Source organism: Hipposideros armiger, unplaced genomic scaffold (assembly GCF_001890085.2).
Source record: "Hipposideros armiger isolate ML-2016 unplaced genomic scaffold, ASM189008v1 scaffold_29, whole genome shotgun sequence".
Classification (NCBI taxonomy): Eukaryota; Metazoa; Chordata; class Mammalia; order Chiroptera; family Hipposideridae; genus Hipposideros; species Hipposideros armiger.
In genome coordinates, this window is record NW_017731379.1 from 6,239,092 (window position 1) to 6,254,814 (window position 15,723).

General features: G+C 39.9%; 1 protein-coding gene across 9 annotated transcripts in view; it reads right to left on the reverse strand.

Moving 5' to 3' along the window:
* The window catches only part of SYNRG (synergin gamma), an 81,573-nt gene that overhangs the window by 9,406 nt on the left and 56,444 nt on the right, over positions 1-15,723 (reverse strand). For 7 of the 9 annotated variants that reach the window (XM_019636689.1, XM_019636690.1, XM_019636691.1 and 4 more), the window contains 5 exons: positions 10,050-10,643; positions 8,777-8,940; positions 7,916-7,969; positions 7,315-7,411; positions 5,354-5,502 (listed from right to left, as the gene is read on the reverse strand). In XM_019636689.1, coding sequence (XP_019492234.1) covers positions 5,354-5,502; positions 7,315-7,411; positions 7,916-7,969; positions 8,777-8,940; positions 10,050-10,643 — 1,058 coding nt within the window. The remainder of the gene's footprint in view (positions 1-5,353; positions 5,503-7,314; positions 7,412-7,915; positions 7,970-8,776; positions 8,941-10,049; positions 10,644-15,723) is intronic. The other 2 variants (XM_019636695.1, XM_019636697.1) reach the window with 1 other exon arrangement.

Sequence of the window (15,723 nt, forward strand, 5' to 3'; positions counted from 1 at the left end):
GGCCAGCAGCCGCCGTGAGCGGCTGTCCAGAAGCCAGCGACTGATCTGCCTCGCCCGGGAAGAGCGCAATGATGATGCCAACTTGGGCCAGTGAAGCAATGTCCTCCACAACTAGACTGAAGAACAAAAAACGACAGCAACTTGTCTGTTCCTCTTCCCCCAATTCCCCTGGGACTGTTCACATCCCCCAATTCCCCAATAAAAATCTTTAACAAAAAAATAGAAAAAAAAAAAAAAGAGGGCCGGCCTAGTGGCTCAGCTGGTTAAGAGCTCGCTTGCGAGCGCCTGCTCTGAGCAGCAGGGCTGCGGTTCGGATCCCACATTGAGGGCCAGTGACGCTGGCCCTCTATAGCTAAGATAAAGAACAACAGCTCGACCTGGAGCTGGGCTGCTGTGAGTCGCTGGTGATGGCGTAGGCTGCAGCAGGGCTACATGAGTGGCTGGCAGCCAGCGTGAGCGGCCGGCAGCCGGTGTGAGCTGCTGGGAACTGCTGTGAGCGGCAGACCAATAACCGGCGACAAATCTGCCTCATCCAGGAAGAGCACAATGATCATACCAACATGGGCCAGTGAAGCGAAGTCCTCCACAACTAGACTGAAGAACAAAAACAGCAATTTGTCTACCTGTCTGTTCCCCTTCCCTGATTCCCCAACGCTGTTCCCCTCCCCCTAATTCCCCAATAAAATCTTAAAAAAAAAATCAGATAAACTCTCTCACTCTCTAGACATGGATGCTAGGAATGGGTGTTCCCAACGGGAGCATGAAGGACAGGGCATGAATGCCTGGCCACTCACCCCATTGACCTCACATTTTGTCACACCGGCAGATTCATATGTGAACCATAGGTGAACAGGGTAACACTGCTCACATTAGAGGGGTGACCAAACTCAACAGGCTTTCTTTAAAAAATCACAAAATCAAATTCTATGGGTTCTTTAAAAAGGTTTGAGCAAAATACATATTTTAACAAACAAAAAAAAAAAAAGAAAAGAAAAGAAAGGAAGAGGGAGAGAAGGAAGGGGAGGGGAGAAAGAAGGGAAGACAGACGAGTCGGGAGGGGCAATCAGAGCCTCGAAGGCCAGTCTCTGTCCTGAGCAGCTGTAGCATCATGGGAGCTTGAAAGTTTGGGAAGATGTACAAGGATGAAGCTGGCTTCCACCTCACCGGTGACAGCAGCTACCAAGAGAAGTTAACAACCAACAGCAACCCAGGCCAGGATTCTCCCCAATTATCCTTTGCCCCAAATTACAAAGGACTAATACATAATGAGTTTGGTTAATGTGCTTGGTCTTTTGTGATACCTTTTCTTCAAAGAGCTTTGGCAAGGAGATATGCTTTGCCATCTTTTTCTAACAGCACCAGGAGAGAAGAGAATACGCTCGTAGATGGGTGGCTGAATTGAGGGTTTGTCTAGAAATCAAGTTTTCAAAGTGTTAATTACGATGAGAAACTGACTGCCACCAAAACAAAGAACCTTAAAATCTAAATGGAAAGTGGGAGGCTTGTAAGCTACTCTATGGTCCTGGAATATAAATCGGGAAAAAGAACTTGATTGCTATACATTAAGTTGCTGTCAGATAGACTCCCGGTGTTTCATCTCATTAACCTTGATGCTAAATAACAACCCTCTCTCCCCAAAAAGATTTTGCCCATCTCTGGTTTTACCCACTCAGCCTGCCCATTTCAAGGAGGCAAAAGAGTGTAGTGGTTGAAAAAGCAGACTTCTGACTCTCAGACTGAATCAAGGTCTCACCAACCTCTCTGTGTCCCAGTTTCTCATCTGTAAAGGGGGAAGAATAATAGTAATGGACCCTCAAGACTGGTGTGAATATTAAGTAAATTATATCCATATAGAGAGTGAAGAATGGGGTCCAGCACATGGTGAGCCCTCACTAGAAGTTGGCTAATGGTGATGATGATATTCAGGCTTAATCTGGTTCATATTAACACAAGGTTAGGAAGCAGACAGTGGGTGAATTGGGAAAACCTGAACACACACTGATCGCGAGATTCCTAATACTGGGTCTTAGATAATGTTTTTGACATAAATACATGGAACAAATGGATTCTGAGCTAAGACCTTGTAAGACCGAGTAGAGAGGCTCCAGTGAAGCGCAGTGTTAAGGATGCGAAGGTAACACACTGAGCTCCATGATAAACAACTGGCAACACATCCTTCTCCAACCCAGAGCCTCACAGGCACCCTCACATACATCACTAGCCAACCAACTTCATTCGTAGCTGGAGCTTAGAAATATTTTTAAAACCCAGGGTTTCATCACTCCAACATAACCCTATTACCATTTTGGCAAATTGTCTTCCGGCCCTGTAGTAACCATTCTGTGTTATTTCAAGCTTTGTGCTCCTTTAAAAAATGGTTGCATGACATCCTAGGTATGAAGAACCACACAATGTACTTGACAAATCCTCTAGATTTGGACTTTTAGGTTATTTCCAGTTTTTCACTTTTACAAACAACAACTTGTGCATGTAACGTGCTTCTTTTTGAGAGTCTGCATTTAGAACTGTTTCCTTAGGAAGTTTTCCTAGAAGTGGAATTCCTGAAAGTCAACCCCTCTGAATGTTTGTATGTCCTTTAAATTACTCAACTTTTACTGGGTTGTTATGCAGTGCCCAGCACTGTGCTCAGATCGAGGACAAAAGATGAACAAAATATAGTCTTGGTGTTTGTCCTCAAGGAGTTCACAGGCAGTGAGCAGGAAAGCATACTGCCAAACAGTTTTTCCATGGGGTGGCACAAATTTATATTTCCTAATCAATTCCCTAAGGCATAGAGCACACTTCACCACATCTAGACTATCAAGAGCCAAATAAACCAAACAAAACCTGGGCTTACTAGTAGGTAAAAAATGAAATCTTGTTTTAATTTGAATTAATATTTACTGATTAGCTGTGCCTCCCCCTTTATGAATCACTTCATGTTTTTGCTGATCTTACTGGGATGTTGGTATATTTCGCATTGATTTGTATGTTTTCTTGACACAGCAAAGACATGAGTCCACCATCAGTATGTATGGCCACACTTTCTCCTGGTTTACCAGCTAGTCTATTTTTTCCACACTTAGAATGACTTTCACTAATTTGTCCTTGGAGCTATTCCATTTGGCCTCTATTGAGAAATTTCATAAGAAGCTACTCAATGAAACCTGAATGGATATTTGAAGAGATTACATTAGTTTCCTCCAGAGCCCACAAAAGAAATTTCTGATACCAGGAATAATTATGCTACTCCTGAGCAGTGGCGTTTATTTTTATGTTATGAACACAGTGAATCATGGGACTGATGTCTTCTTTACATCAATTCCAAGAAAGGGTAGAGTCAACTGTACAGCTCACCACTTGCAAATGCAAGCACTTTCAAGGCATGCATTTTTGTACTTAATTCCTGGCTTTACCGCACCTTCCCTACTTTCATTTTCCCTTTGTTTAATTTTCCCTATCCATTTATTTAAAAAATTTAAACCAGTTATTAAAATTATGAGATATAAAAATGTATTAGCTATAAAGTAAAAGTCCCACCAAACACTGTGTTCGAACACAAAGAACTAAAGGACACAGTCTGGCTGTTAAGCTGACAAGCTAGTGGGCAAGAAACAAGCAAACACACAATTATCAACAAGTGCAATAAGTGATATAATAGAGAAAAAGTGATATGATAGAGAAAAAGACAGGAAAGACATATACTTCAGACTAAAGGGCTCTCTGGAATGACTTCTGGGAGAAAAAAATGCAGAATCCAGAGGGAAAAGCAGTCTAACAGAGAAAGAGGCAAAGAGAGTCCAAGTGATAGAAAAAAACCTTACATATGCTAAGCTAAGGAGTTTAAACTTGACTTTGAAGACCACGGAGAACCCACTGCAGGATTTCAAATGACATGATCAGATCTGCATTTTAGAAAGAAATGTCTAGTAGTGGTATGTAGAACAGATTGATTTCTGGAAGTATTTCATATCATGAAATAAACATAATTTTATCTCTTCGTTTCAAATATTTATGGTATTTCATTTCTTATTGTATTGGCCAGTACAGTATTTTTAAAAAATAATTACTAAACTGTAAGATTTTAGGTCATAAATGGAAAAATTGTCCAAGGGAACAAAATAGAGATTTTGAAAATGATTTAAACTCTTTAAGAACTTAATATTACAAGCCAGAAGCAACATAACAACGGGGAGAGGGTTTGCTATTTAGGACATGTTGTTGGAATAGCTGGATATATCAGTACAGCACAATAAGAATTGCTTCCTACCACGCTGCTGCAATCTCATCAGGATGGGTCATATAGTTAAATGGAAGAAAAAAAAGAAAATGGAATAGCACATTTATTCCAGCTGTGGAAGGAAGATAAATTTCTGAGTATTGTGAAATAAAGGATATTATCAGAGACAAACTGAATAGGTATGACTATTTAAAAATAAAATAGTTTTGCCAATAAAATGAAAAAAGGGAGGAAGAAATAGCAAAGGAAAAAAATAACTGATATAGGCTTACAGCATATATGTATATGTACACACGTGTGTATAAATCTATTACAAATATGAAATAGGTATGGTCAAAAGAAACAGATGTTCAGTTTACACATAAATGAAATAATACTCAATTATCATTTGGAACATTGGATAGCTTCTCAGGAAATGAAAGACAGGTAAAAACCACCTTTAGGGAATTAAGTTACACACTTATTAAATTAAGAAATTGACAAAGAAAGCTAGAACACAACGTAAAGAAATGAATACTGATGTATTGCTAGTAGCACTGTCAACTACAAGCTCTCTAGAAAACCATACAATAAATGCAACAACTCTATATGCATGAATGGAAGTATATGTGCAATCATACACTCTGACCTCGTCAATGCATTTGGAAGAACTACATCCCCCAAAGGGAAAACAGTTATTTATTTAAAGACATTAAGAGTAGAACTATTCATAACAGGAAAAAATGAAAATAATCCAAGAACCAAAAAATGGTATAAAGGCTAAACGAACCATAGGATAGCAACAAGATATACCACAGTTTTTTAAAAGGACACACATATAGGGACATAAATAACTAGAAGTGCAAAGGAAGCAACTCAAACCAATGCTTTGCAAAACATGCACATATGTTTGTGAATTCAGAAGGATTTAGGTACAACAGGCCTGGGAGCTACCCAGAAGCCAACATAGTACGATCCAACTAACCGCACAAATGTTCTCTCCCTCTTTGAACATAACACGATACAGTCGGCACCTTCATCTTCCAGTGAGTGCCATCATAGGAACAGACATTCTGCTTTAAAGCTATGGTTTCTGGGAAGAAAAGCAACTGCCGAGCCATCTAATAGGCTTACCGTGAGTGTGGTCAGAGACATGAAGCCGATTAGGTTATTCCATACTTTATCGATGTCCTTTAGCAGCTGCTGGAGTTTCTCGCTGCACACTGCAGTGGCTTTTATCCCCAGCTCGACACGTTTGGTTACCCTGTACACCTCAACAACGCCTGACGGGGGAGAGAGGAGAGTTAGGTGGTGGAAGCCTAGAGAAAGGATGAGCAGGACAAGGCAGCATTACTGCCTGCCGATCTCTTAGCTGGAAGTAAGGACTGCATCTGGACAGGGGTGAACTTACTATTCCTCGGCACCAATCCACCTCTCAATGCTTCAGCATAACTGACTGGTAAGAGCAAACCTCTAGAGCTACACTGCCTGGGTTCAAATCCCAGCTCCGTCACTTACTGTGTAACCTTGGGCAAGTCTCATAACCTCTATGCCTCAGTTTCCTCATCTATAAAATTGGGATAATGGTAGTACCTCCCCAAAGGATGGCTGAGAGGATTAAATGGGTTAGTACAAAAGGCTTATTTTGAACAGTGCCCCAGGAACAGTAGGCATTATACATATATTAGCTCTTTTTTTCTGGCTTCTTTATAAGTCCATCTGTTTGAATTTGGGAAATACTGTTAAACTCACTGAAAGTGGGAATATTAAAAGTTTAAAAGAATCTGAATGTCACTATCATCACAAAGTAATTAAGAAATAGCTCATTCCTCTGAATGCCCAAGGATTTACAGACTCTGTGGCTTCATGTTTTATACACTTAACAGGACACAGAACTGTTCTCTTCTTACGGCTGAACTCTTTAAGCAAGGAAGATAGGTGCCAAGTATCTCTCCATTCTAAGGACAGCCATCAGACACACCCCCACCCTCACCCCAGCTTCCATAAGAGAGGACTGAAGGAACACCGGGGGTCCTCAGAGTGGTACAGCACCTGCCCTTGTGTAGGGCACTATGGCTTTTCCTCTTCCTTTCCTAGGGGAAGGGGAGGAATTACCACCCACCCTAAGCCAAGTGAGGGGGCTTCTAAGACGATTGTACAGATGCTAGGAAACCTACTAAAAGGAAAGACAGGCACCCCGTTACCGGTGAACATCTGTTTATGCAGAATTGTGCCTGTCTGGGTGGGAAAGAGGATGTAGAGGGAGGCGGCGAGACCACATCCCTTCACTATCCACTCATCCGGCAAATAGTTTTCGGGGACCACTATGTGCCAGGTACTAGTCTAGGTGCTGGAGGCACAGCAGTGAACAAAACAGGCCCAAATCCCTCCCCTCTTGGAGGTTTCTTCTAATGGAGGGAGACAGACAATAAATAAGAACAATAAGGAAAACACATGAGATATTAGAGGTGATAAGGCTAGGGAGAAAATCAAGGCGGGAAAGGGACAGGAAGTGCCAAGGTTGGGGCAGGGGATGTAAATAGTAAGTGGGGCCAGGGAAGAACCCATCAGATGGGGACATCTGAGTAAAGATCTGAAAAAGAACAGGTTCAGTGCATGTGGGTTGGGTCACGAGCCAAGCCTGAGCTTGGGGAGGGAAGGAACACTGAACTGGGCAAAGACTGAGGTTTCAAGTTGGAATGGGATGTTTAATAGCTGAAGGTGGCTAGGAAGTGAAGAAATCTGCGATGTCATTAAGGGGTCGAGAGGAAGAATCAACAGAGCATGGTAAGGCACCGAGTGGCGATCCAGTGATTTCATTTTAATGCCTCACCTAGTTCAGACTCTGATAAACCAGTAATACACATGTAGTTTTACATTGTTGCCATTATGTTATAACGAGGACTGGAAAACCTGGCCATAGAGGACTTAAACAGTTGTGACTGCCTATGACTTAGGTGTCTTATCTACAAATGCAGATGCTACTTAGTCACATGTAGCTTGAGAGATCAAAACTAAACTACTTAACATAAGGGAAAACTGAAAATATTTCAAAGTGTCATGACTTTGAGTAAGTAAAATATGAAAGAACATACCTAATAAATATTCCATGCCTTGAGCTGACTGAATCACTTCTGTGCACACAGAGCTACTACTGATTCCGTTTAAGGTATCATTTGCTTTCTTAATGACCTACAAGAAATAAAATCACATCACCTTATATAATCAGGGAAAATCATTGCAAATCAATTTACTATTAGTAGAAAACCCAGTGGAAAAGCCCGGAGGTGTGAAAAAGCATGACTAACTGATGTATGTAGATGACTATGCTGAAACAAATCTGAGAATTTAATTTTAACCTTGAAGAAACAATTCTCCATTTCTTTGGAAGAGAAAAGAGAGAGGGTTCTTTAGCTTAAATATTATTTTAATTTAGACGAAGTTAATGGTATTATTTTGTTATTTCTTAAACACAGCAACCGATATGGGCCCAGCTCACACATGAGCCAGTGCTACTACAAATGTGAAAGAAGCCTCCGTTAAGATGCGTGAATTTCCACAGAGCTTCACTCTGCACAAGGCCATCTAGGTAGGGCTCTTCCAGTTGGACTCTGTCCATTCAAATGAACCAAGAGGGCAAAATGACACAGGACAGCACTTACATAGAGGTCAACACCATAAAAGTGACATACTCACATCTAGGGCACTCCCCAGGCATCTCTGCCATTCGTATGCATATCTCTCATTCTCCTGTAAATTTTATAAAAATAACTGGGTTAAAAGGGCAAGTCTGGAATCCTCTATCACTCTCAATTCAGACAGCAATGGAAGACTTTCCTTTTTATGAAAATCACTCTAGCCCAAGCAGTTTATCTTATGAACCTACTGATGTCTATTTACAATTACTAATAACTGTAATTTCCAAGCATCGGACTTATAAATTTGAGGGACGTGTTTTGGAGCAACTTCCCTCTGCAAATGTTGCCTCATTTGTTCTAGTGGTAGTACAGACTTCTTCAAAGGTACTCTGCATGGAGGTGTCTAGTACAAGAGCCCATTCCAACCACCAGCCTTCCACAGTTATGATGCTGTGTGTGCGCGCATGCACACACATATGACAATGGGCGTGGGGAAGAGGACAGCTCAGGGTGTTGGCTGAGGAGGAAGACAGCATGGGACTAAGAAGCAGCCAACATAAACAGAAGATCCAGAACACTTCCCCTTTCTCCTCTATTTTCATCTTTTAACATTCACTACAAGGATAAAGTCTAAGTGCTCAAAAAGAATTCCCCTAAACACATCCCTCCTGGTGAAGTCCCACGAATAATTTCAGTTGTAAGGTCACTAACTACTTTCAGTGGATGCCCCATCTGGGAGGTATTTTTCATCCACAGCTAATGTCACTATTCTCTCACTTTAATTAGATAGTTTATGTCTGGTGCCTTGTGATTTTCTGCCCCTAGTGTCCCTATGTGAAAGCGGCAGGCCTTTTTTCTTGGGGCCCTCAGTGCCTGGCTGGTCTTTTACCTGCCCCCTGCGGAAAACTGCCCTACTCACCTCCACCTCTCCTGTAAGATCTTTGTACTTGTCACGGATGACAGGCAGAGCGGGCTTCTCACTCAGAGTATTGGAACGGTCTCTGAAAGGCTGCTCCAAAGCCGGAGAAGGAGAAGAACGGCTTATTTCTTTATCACCAAGGCTCAAACTCCTCTTGTGTGACCCTGGGAGAAGTGGACAGCATAGTTAAAGGTTGTGATGACTCAGCAGAGCCTCTTCCTTGCTACATGACCCTCTTCTTTGATGCTTATGTCATGAGGCATTCAGCAACACCACACTTATTCATTCTGTCTGCCAAGATACATGCTGAATCCTTTCCATTGTTCTCGCTTACTTGGTTTCCCTGCCTTTAATTTTCTCCATTACCCTTCCCTGATTTATCATAATTCTCCCATAATTCTAAGTGCAGTCACTGGAGTCTGGAAGACTAAAGAAAGTGTCTTTCTAAATATCAGTGCGTAAGAGTTGTGTTGCTTTTCCAGTCACTAGTTATAGATTTATACCAATCTCCTACATACTCTCTCACTCTCGAATCTAATTAAAATAATGATCCCTTCTGTCAAGACGGGCTTAAAGCAGAAGGGGCAAACTCAAATGACTTCAGGGAGCAGGCAAGTAAACAACTGAAGGTAGTCAGATGGAGATAGGGAGTGGAAGGGACTGTGACATTGGGGAGAGCACACCCCATCTATTAGAGGGGGCATTGCTACTCAGCTCCAGCTGATTGTCAAGAGGTGGGAATGCAGGCCTCATATTGCCAGCTATTACTTTTTAAGAAAAGCTAGAAATCCAGATTGTGAAATCTCATGATTTTTACATATTGGCAACTGCTTCACACATTGAAAAACCTTCTTTGTGGGTCAATCAAAGCAGGTCTGCAAACGGGGTCCAGATGTACAGCTGCCACAGCAGACTCTGAATTAAAAAATACAGTCTGTAGCCAGGGACCAAGAGTAGAGCTAACTTGCCCCAGGGGATCGAATCCATTTTTCTGGTTCTTTCAGCATAGCAGACCTCTAACCAAAGAAGCTAATGAACAACAGACCATGTGCTTAGCCCAAAGGGCAGTTACCTGAGGAATATTGGCTTGACTTCAGTTCAGTCTCAAGGAAACCTTTTTTTATATATAGGTACTTGTAGTAGACTCTGATTTTAAACACTGGAAAATCTATTTCCTGCTAAACTAGGGACCAACTTCTTATTCTAAGAAAGAATATCTAACACCTCAGTGGAAGAAACCATGACACTAAAATCTATGTTGAAAGCTACTCACCTTGAACAGAAAGGTCAAAGGTTGCCAGCTCACTTTTGATCATTTCTTCACTGGATTTCATTTTGCTTTGGGAATTGGCCACTAAAAAGTCAAATTTGCTGATTTTGGGCTTTTCGCTTTGAAACTCTCCAAAGTCATCTGAACATTCTTTGGGGGTGTCGTGAGAAGCACTGCTGGAAGCTGGGCTTGGACACGTGGCCTCGTGGCTCCGTTCAGCTGAAGGCAGGTCCTGTCTTGTGAAATCTTTATAGTCCCTGCTTTCATATTCCCTTTGCTCGCTGGTCTGAAGGATCACATCTTTAAAATTGGCAAAAGCTGGGAAGGTAGTCTCCGGAAGGGAATCTTCACTTGCGAAGGTCGTGACTTTGGACAGGGATGTCATGGTGATGTTTTCAGAACTACCGAATGAAGTCTCTTTCTTTTGAAGAACGGAGGCAGCTGAGGAGGATCTGCTTCCTGCTGAGAGGACAAATGGAGAGAGTTTTCTGCCCTGAGATGCATCGTCCCTGTCTGACCAGTCATAGCTCGTAAGTGTGCTCACTGCAAAATTGCTACTGTAGGTTCCAAAAGCAGCATATTTTAAGTCCTCTATATCTGAAAGGGAAATAAGACCCCACAATTAGAGGCGAGCTCATCACGATTTAGGCAAAATGCCCTAAACTCCGCAGAAGCAAAATGTCTAGCGTGTTTGATTAGCTTTATGCTATATTGGAGTTAACTAAATTTAGAGTTTGTACTAAAATTAAAAGAGTTGGGCTGTAAAATCTGATCTTTAAAAACCCACATTAGTTAGCCTTGAGGTGGCATTTATATTTAGTTACAAAGAGTCATTTTCTTTGGATATAAGAATTACTAAAAAAAGATAGGTTCATCTACCAATGTATGTATGCACTGTTTGATATGAAAACAGGGTCAGTCAATAAGTTGTCTGTTCACTTATAAACTTTAAAATGCATTTATTACAATATTCCCTGCCTAAAATGTCTCATTTGCCTTGACTTTGTTGAAAAATGTTCCTTTAAAACATGGTTATATGAAATGTACATGAAAAGCTAATTAAAAATCGACAGTTTCTCAAAACAAAACTGAAAATAATGCTACCTAAGTTGTAATCAATTTTTAGGTAATTCTGTCTCAAGGAAGGCCAAATATGAGATTTTAATTAAGTAGTTACTTACCTAGTTGTTATTTTGGTCAGTATGGACGTCACATTGCTGTGATGGAGTATGAGAAAAGAAAAATCGATCTAATTTATTTTTGCCTCTAAAAAGTAGAATCAAAGGTCTGAATCCTGTTGGGCTCCTACTTCTCCTTCAACTATGTGTCAGCCCCTCATTTTTTAAAAAAAAGGAGGAGGAGGAGGAAGAAAAAGGAAAAATGCTGGGGTAGAAGACTCATTTTACATTCTTAATACATGTTTAAATGATTTAAGAGGTAGCATAAAACAGCAGAAAGAACGTAGGTCTTTGATTTAGAAGTACCGGGGTTCAATTCCCAGCTCTGCTGCTTACGACTGTGTGACACTAGGCAAACTATTTAACATTTTTTTAAACCTAGGTTTGCTTATCTGTAAAATGAGGAGAAGACCATGTACTTGGAAGGCCTGTGTGGTGACCATTAACTGACAATGTGTGTAAAGGATCCCACCCAATGCCTGGCGAGCAATACACAATAGCAATATTTGTACAGCATGGTTGCCACCAGGCTCGATTTGTCATTTAGTTCTTGCTTTAGGTCCTGAAATGAAATTATCTCAAAGTAAAAATTAAACATCAACTCATCACTTTGGTGGTCTCACTCGGGAAACTTCCTTGCCCATTTTCAAAAAGCAACAAGCTGAGGCTGAATAACACTGGACATGACAGCGCGTGGAGAAGCCAGCTTTTCAGCAGCGCTGTCCATTCAGCCTGGCTGACATGCATTTGGTTTCCTTTTAGTTACTGTATACCAGGCAAGAAAGCCAAATGCAAGACTCCCTCTCTCATAACCACAAACATGGTTTACAAGGAAAATGCTCAAAAGTTTTGTGACCTAGATTTTCAGAACTAAGTCAACAGGTGAACCAATACTGGGTCATACTCTGTCTTTCATAGCAATACGGCATAGTTTATGAGAGTTAAGGGACTCCTGACATTTCCACAGCTCTTCTACCCCACATCTATCTATCTATCTATCTATCTATCTATCTATCTATCTATCTATCTATCATCTATCTATCTATCTCACCCTCTCTCCCTCTCCCTCTCCCTCTCTTTCTAAACCCTATTAGGAAAAGGGTAGTAAATTAATAGTAAAAATGGAAAACTTTAGATGTACAGAAAGGCAAACCAGAGAAAAGGAGGTAACTTTTGCAGAACAACAGTGTATTTTCAAACTCTGTAGTAGAAATGGTACCCTTCAAATTTGGCTTATTAAACAGGAGGAAAAAGAAAAGATTCAAATGAAAATGTATGGTTGAGAATGAATGAAACAACACTTTAGGTCTTAGTCTGGCTGTCCTGTTGTTTCCTCCAGTACTTAAAGGAATCAGAAGGTGCCCTGACTCAAATGAGGTGCAATTCAATCAGGAGACAGATGCAGTTAAACACAAGACTAGTCTTTCAGGGGTCTATTCAGAAGAATGTTTCACGATATGGGTATTTTTATTATTAGACCCTACCAGAAAGCTCTTGGAGGAGCTATATTATAAACTGCTCTGAGGATCTCATTTACTGAAAGGGTAGCAATTTACCTAGAGGCCAAATATAAATTTAATGAAAGGGTAAACTCCGGTTCAAACATCACAACCAAGTTGCTATGGTAATAAAAAGACCCTTTTGTGCAATTATGCAACAAGAAAAAAAACAAGGGCTTTTTTTAAAAAAACAGAAATGACTGTAGTATAAACAGGTAAAAAACATGGTAAGAAATAAAGGATTACCTTAGCTGAAGAAGTATTTTAATAATACTACAGGTCTTTAACAAATCTTACTTTTATTACAAGTGATAATAACATTCTGCCTTTTGGAGCAACTCACAGAAATGACCAAATGAAAGACTAAAAAAACCAAAGGAAAGACTAAAAAAACCAAAGGAAACACTTAAAATATTTTATACTTAAAAAAATAATAAAAAGTAAATATACAGGCTATACTAAAAATCAAGCCTTAAGGTTGATTTTTAAATTTTACTTTGCTTATTTATTGGTACCATAGTATAAAAAAATAATTTACTGAAGTGTAATTCATTTGAACACATAAGGAAGTACTAACACTGGTGTTACACAGGAATGTGAGAACTCTGTATTCCTAAACCTTAGCATTTACAAACAATACAAAAACAGAGTATTTCTTGGCATGGTGAATATTAGTAAGCCAGTTTTGAAGAAAATGTGGTAAATCAGTTCACTGAGGGTAGGTTAAACCAAGAAAATTCCTCATTTCCCATATTAACAGTTTTACATTTTCTGAGCAGTCAAATTATATGTATTATTGTATGATGTTCTTAAAAATATTAAAGATTCTGTAAGACCTGTAACATAAGTGATGGAAGCCCTATCTGGGAAAATAATACGGAATAACCCATTTTATTTTGTAATCACTGAAGTTACTACAGATGGGTTTTCAATTTGAGAGCTGAATTCTGAAAATTGCAAGAGAAAAAGGAAAAGGAACACAGAGAATGGATGCACTAAAATGAACAGAGAATCACCACTGTATTTCCAATTCTATCGGAGAACTCTGAGGCTGTGCTCAGTTCAACTGCAATTGCACACAGATAATATGCCAAATTGTGTGCTTTCATACATGTATTTATTGGCAACCAGGAATGGCCTATTACAAATGCCAAGGGACTCAAGTACACGATCTGTGTTTCATCCTGGATCTCAAATTACGACATGGATTTCTTGCTTATGCTAGCAAGTAACCCTATCAGTCTCTTCCATAACCTCTATTCAAAAATCCCATCTGGACAGATGTACACAAAAACAAGGCACTTCTTGGAACAAAAAAAATGTGAACTGTCGTTACAGGACATTCTCTAAAGCTGTAAGCACATGCCCAGGTGATTAAGAGTTATTGGCTTTTGAGAAAGGGGTTTGGAAGAGAGAAAGATACATGGACAAATTCCACTATTCCCAGTGTTTTATATAGCAATAAAAAGGTTAATTGGACTGAGGAAGAGTCTTTTAAAAAATTAAGTATCATTTAATTTCCAATACTGATTTAACCCAAACTTCATTTACCAAAGCAAACCATGAAATATTTATAATTTCAATTTCTTTCCACTGCTGGCCCTATTCTACCCTGTAAGATCACATTCTCTAGTGATTATAAAAGCTGGTCTGACTGTGTCTTGTAAGTCTCAAACACCCTGATAGGTGTTGTTGAAGAAAATGAAAGTGATCGCAGTGTAAGTATGATGCTATATAACTGCCTTCCAGTGTTTCCTAATCTGCATAGAAACCTCCCATTCTTCATTTGTACTGACTCATGTAAATCTATGGTTTACATGCTATTAACACTGTCTGTAAGCACCTTCAGGTTTCCGAGTCAGAGCTTTAAGTCAATAAAGAGAACTGGCAATCCTGTGGCTATTTTAAGTCAGTAGAGGCTGGCAGGCCAAGATGTGGTATCAGGATATACAGTGGGACTGCTCGTGTTCAACATCAAAAATCTCATCAAAAAGCACCAAATGAGCACAGGAGATGGCAATTACAATTGGGGTCTTTTGGCCATGCAAGGGAGAGAATGACAGCCAGGACACGTTCCTATGCATAAAACCCTCAAAAGCTATCAGGCCAGCATTTTCCAAAATAACTTAATCAAAAGTATTCAACTGATGGAAGCAGCTCTTTAAAAACAAAATAATTGATGCTTTGAGTTATCTTAGTAAGATTTAGCCCAACTTCTTTGATATCACCAGTGCCCTCTTCATTTGCTACTTTTAAAAATCAGCAGGAGGGCCGGCCAAGTGGCTCAGTTGGTTAAGAGCTCGCTCAAGAGTGTGAGCTCTGAGTAACTGCGGTTCAATTCCCAGCCCGAGCTGAGTTGCCACTGAGCTGCCAACAGGTGGCAGGATTGCTCAGCTAAAAAAAAAAAAAATTCAGTAGGGATTTTAATGTGAACAATAGAGTGATTGTAGAATATAAATACATTTGTACACTTTCTCAGGCACTCACTGATGTATGAAGTCAAGCACTAACTGTATGTATCTTAATTTACTTGGTATTGGGATAAACAAAATATAGCATTTTGTTTGTTGTTTGTTTGATCCTATAGCATAGAGTTCTTAACATCTTTATTGCAAGTTTATTTATATTATTAAAACTTCCTCCCTAAAAAGTAAATGTTACTCTGGAAACATTAATTGTTCAATTTGTGAATGTGATTAATGTTTTACACACAGTTATATTCAATCATTTCTGCAGCCTGCTCAGACAAATGTGGAAAGGAGTTAAAATAAAGCAGTCCCAAAGCAATCTAGTAACAGATAATTCCATTGACAAAGGAATTCCTTAGCCAAAGCCACCACAAGATTGGTCTTATATACGGCACCAGAAAATCCTAAATAAAGGGCAACTGGTATTATCACTAGATGGAGACTGCCCCAAGATCTCCTTCTTCTAAATTAGTTAGCAGCACATAAGGATTTTGAAACCATGTACTATTCAACTTTCTGAAGCATTACACTC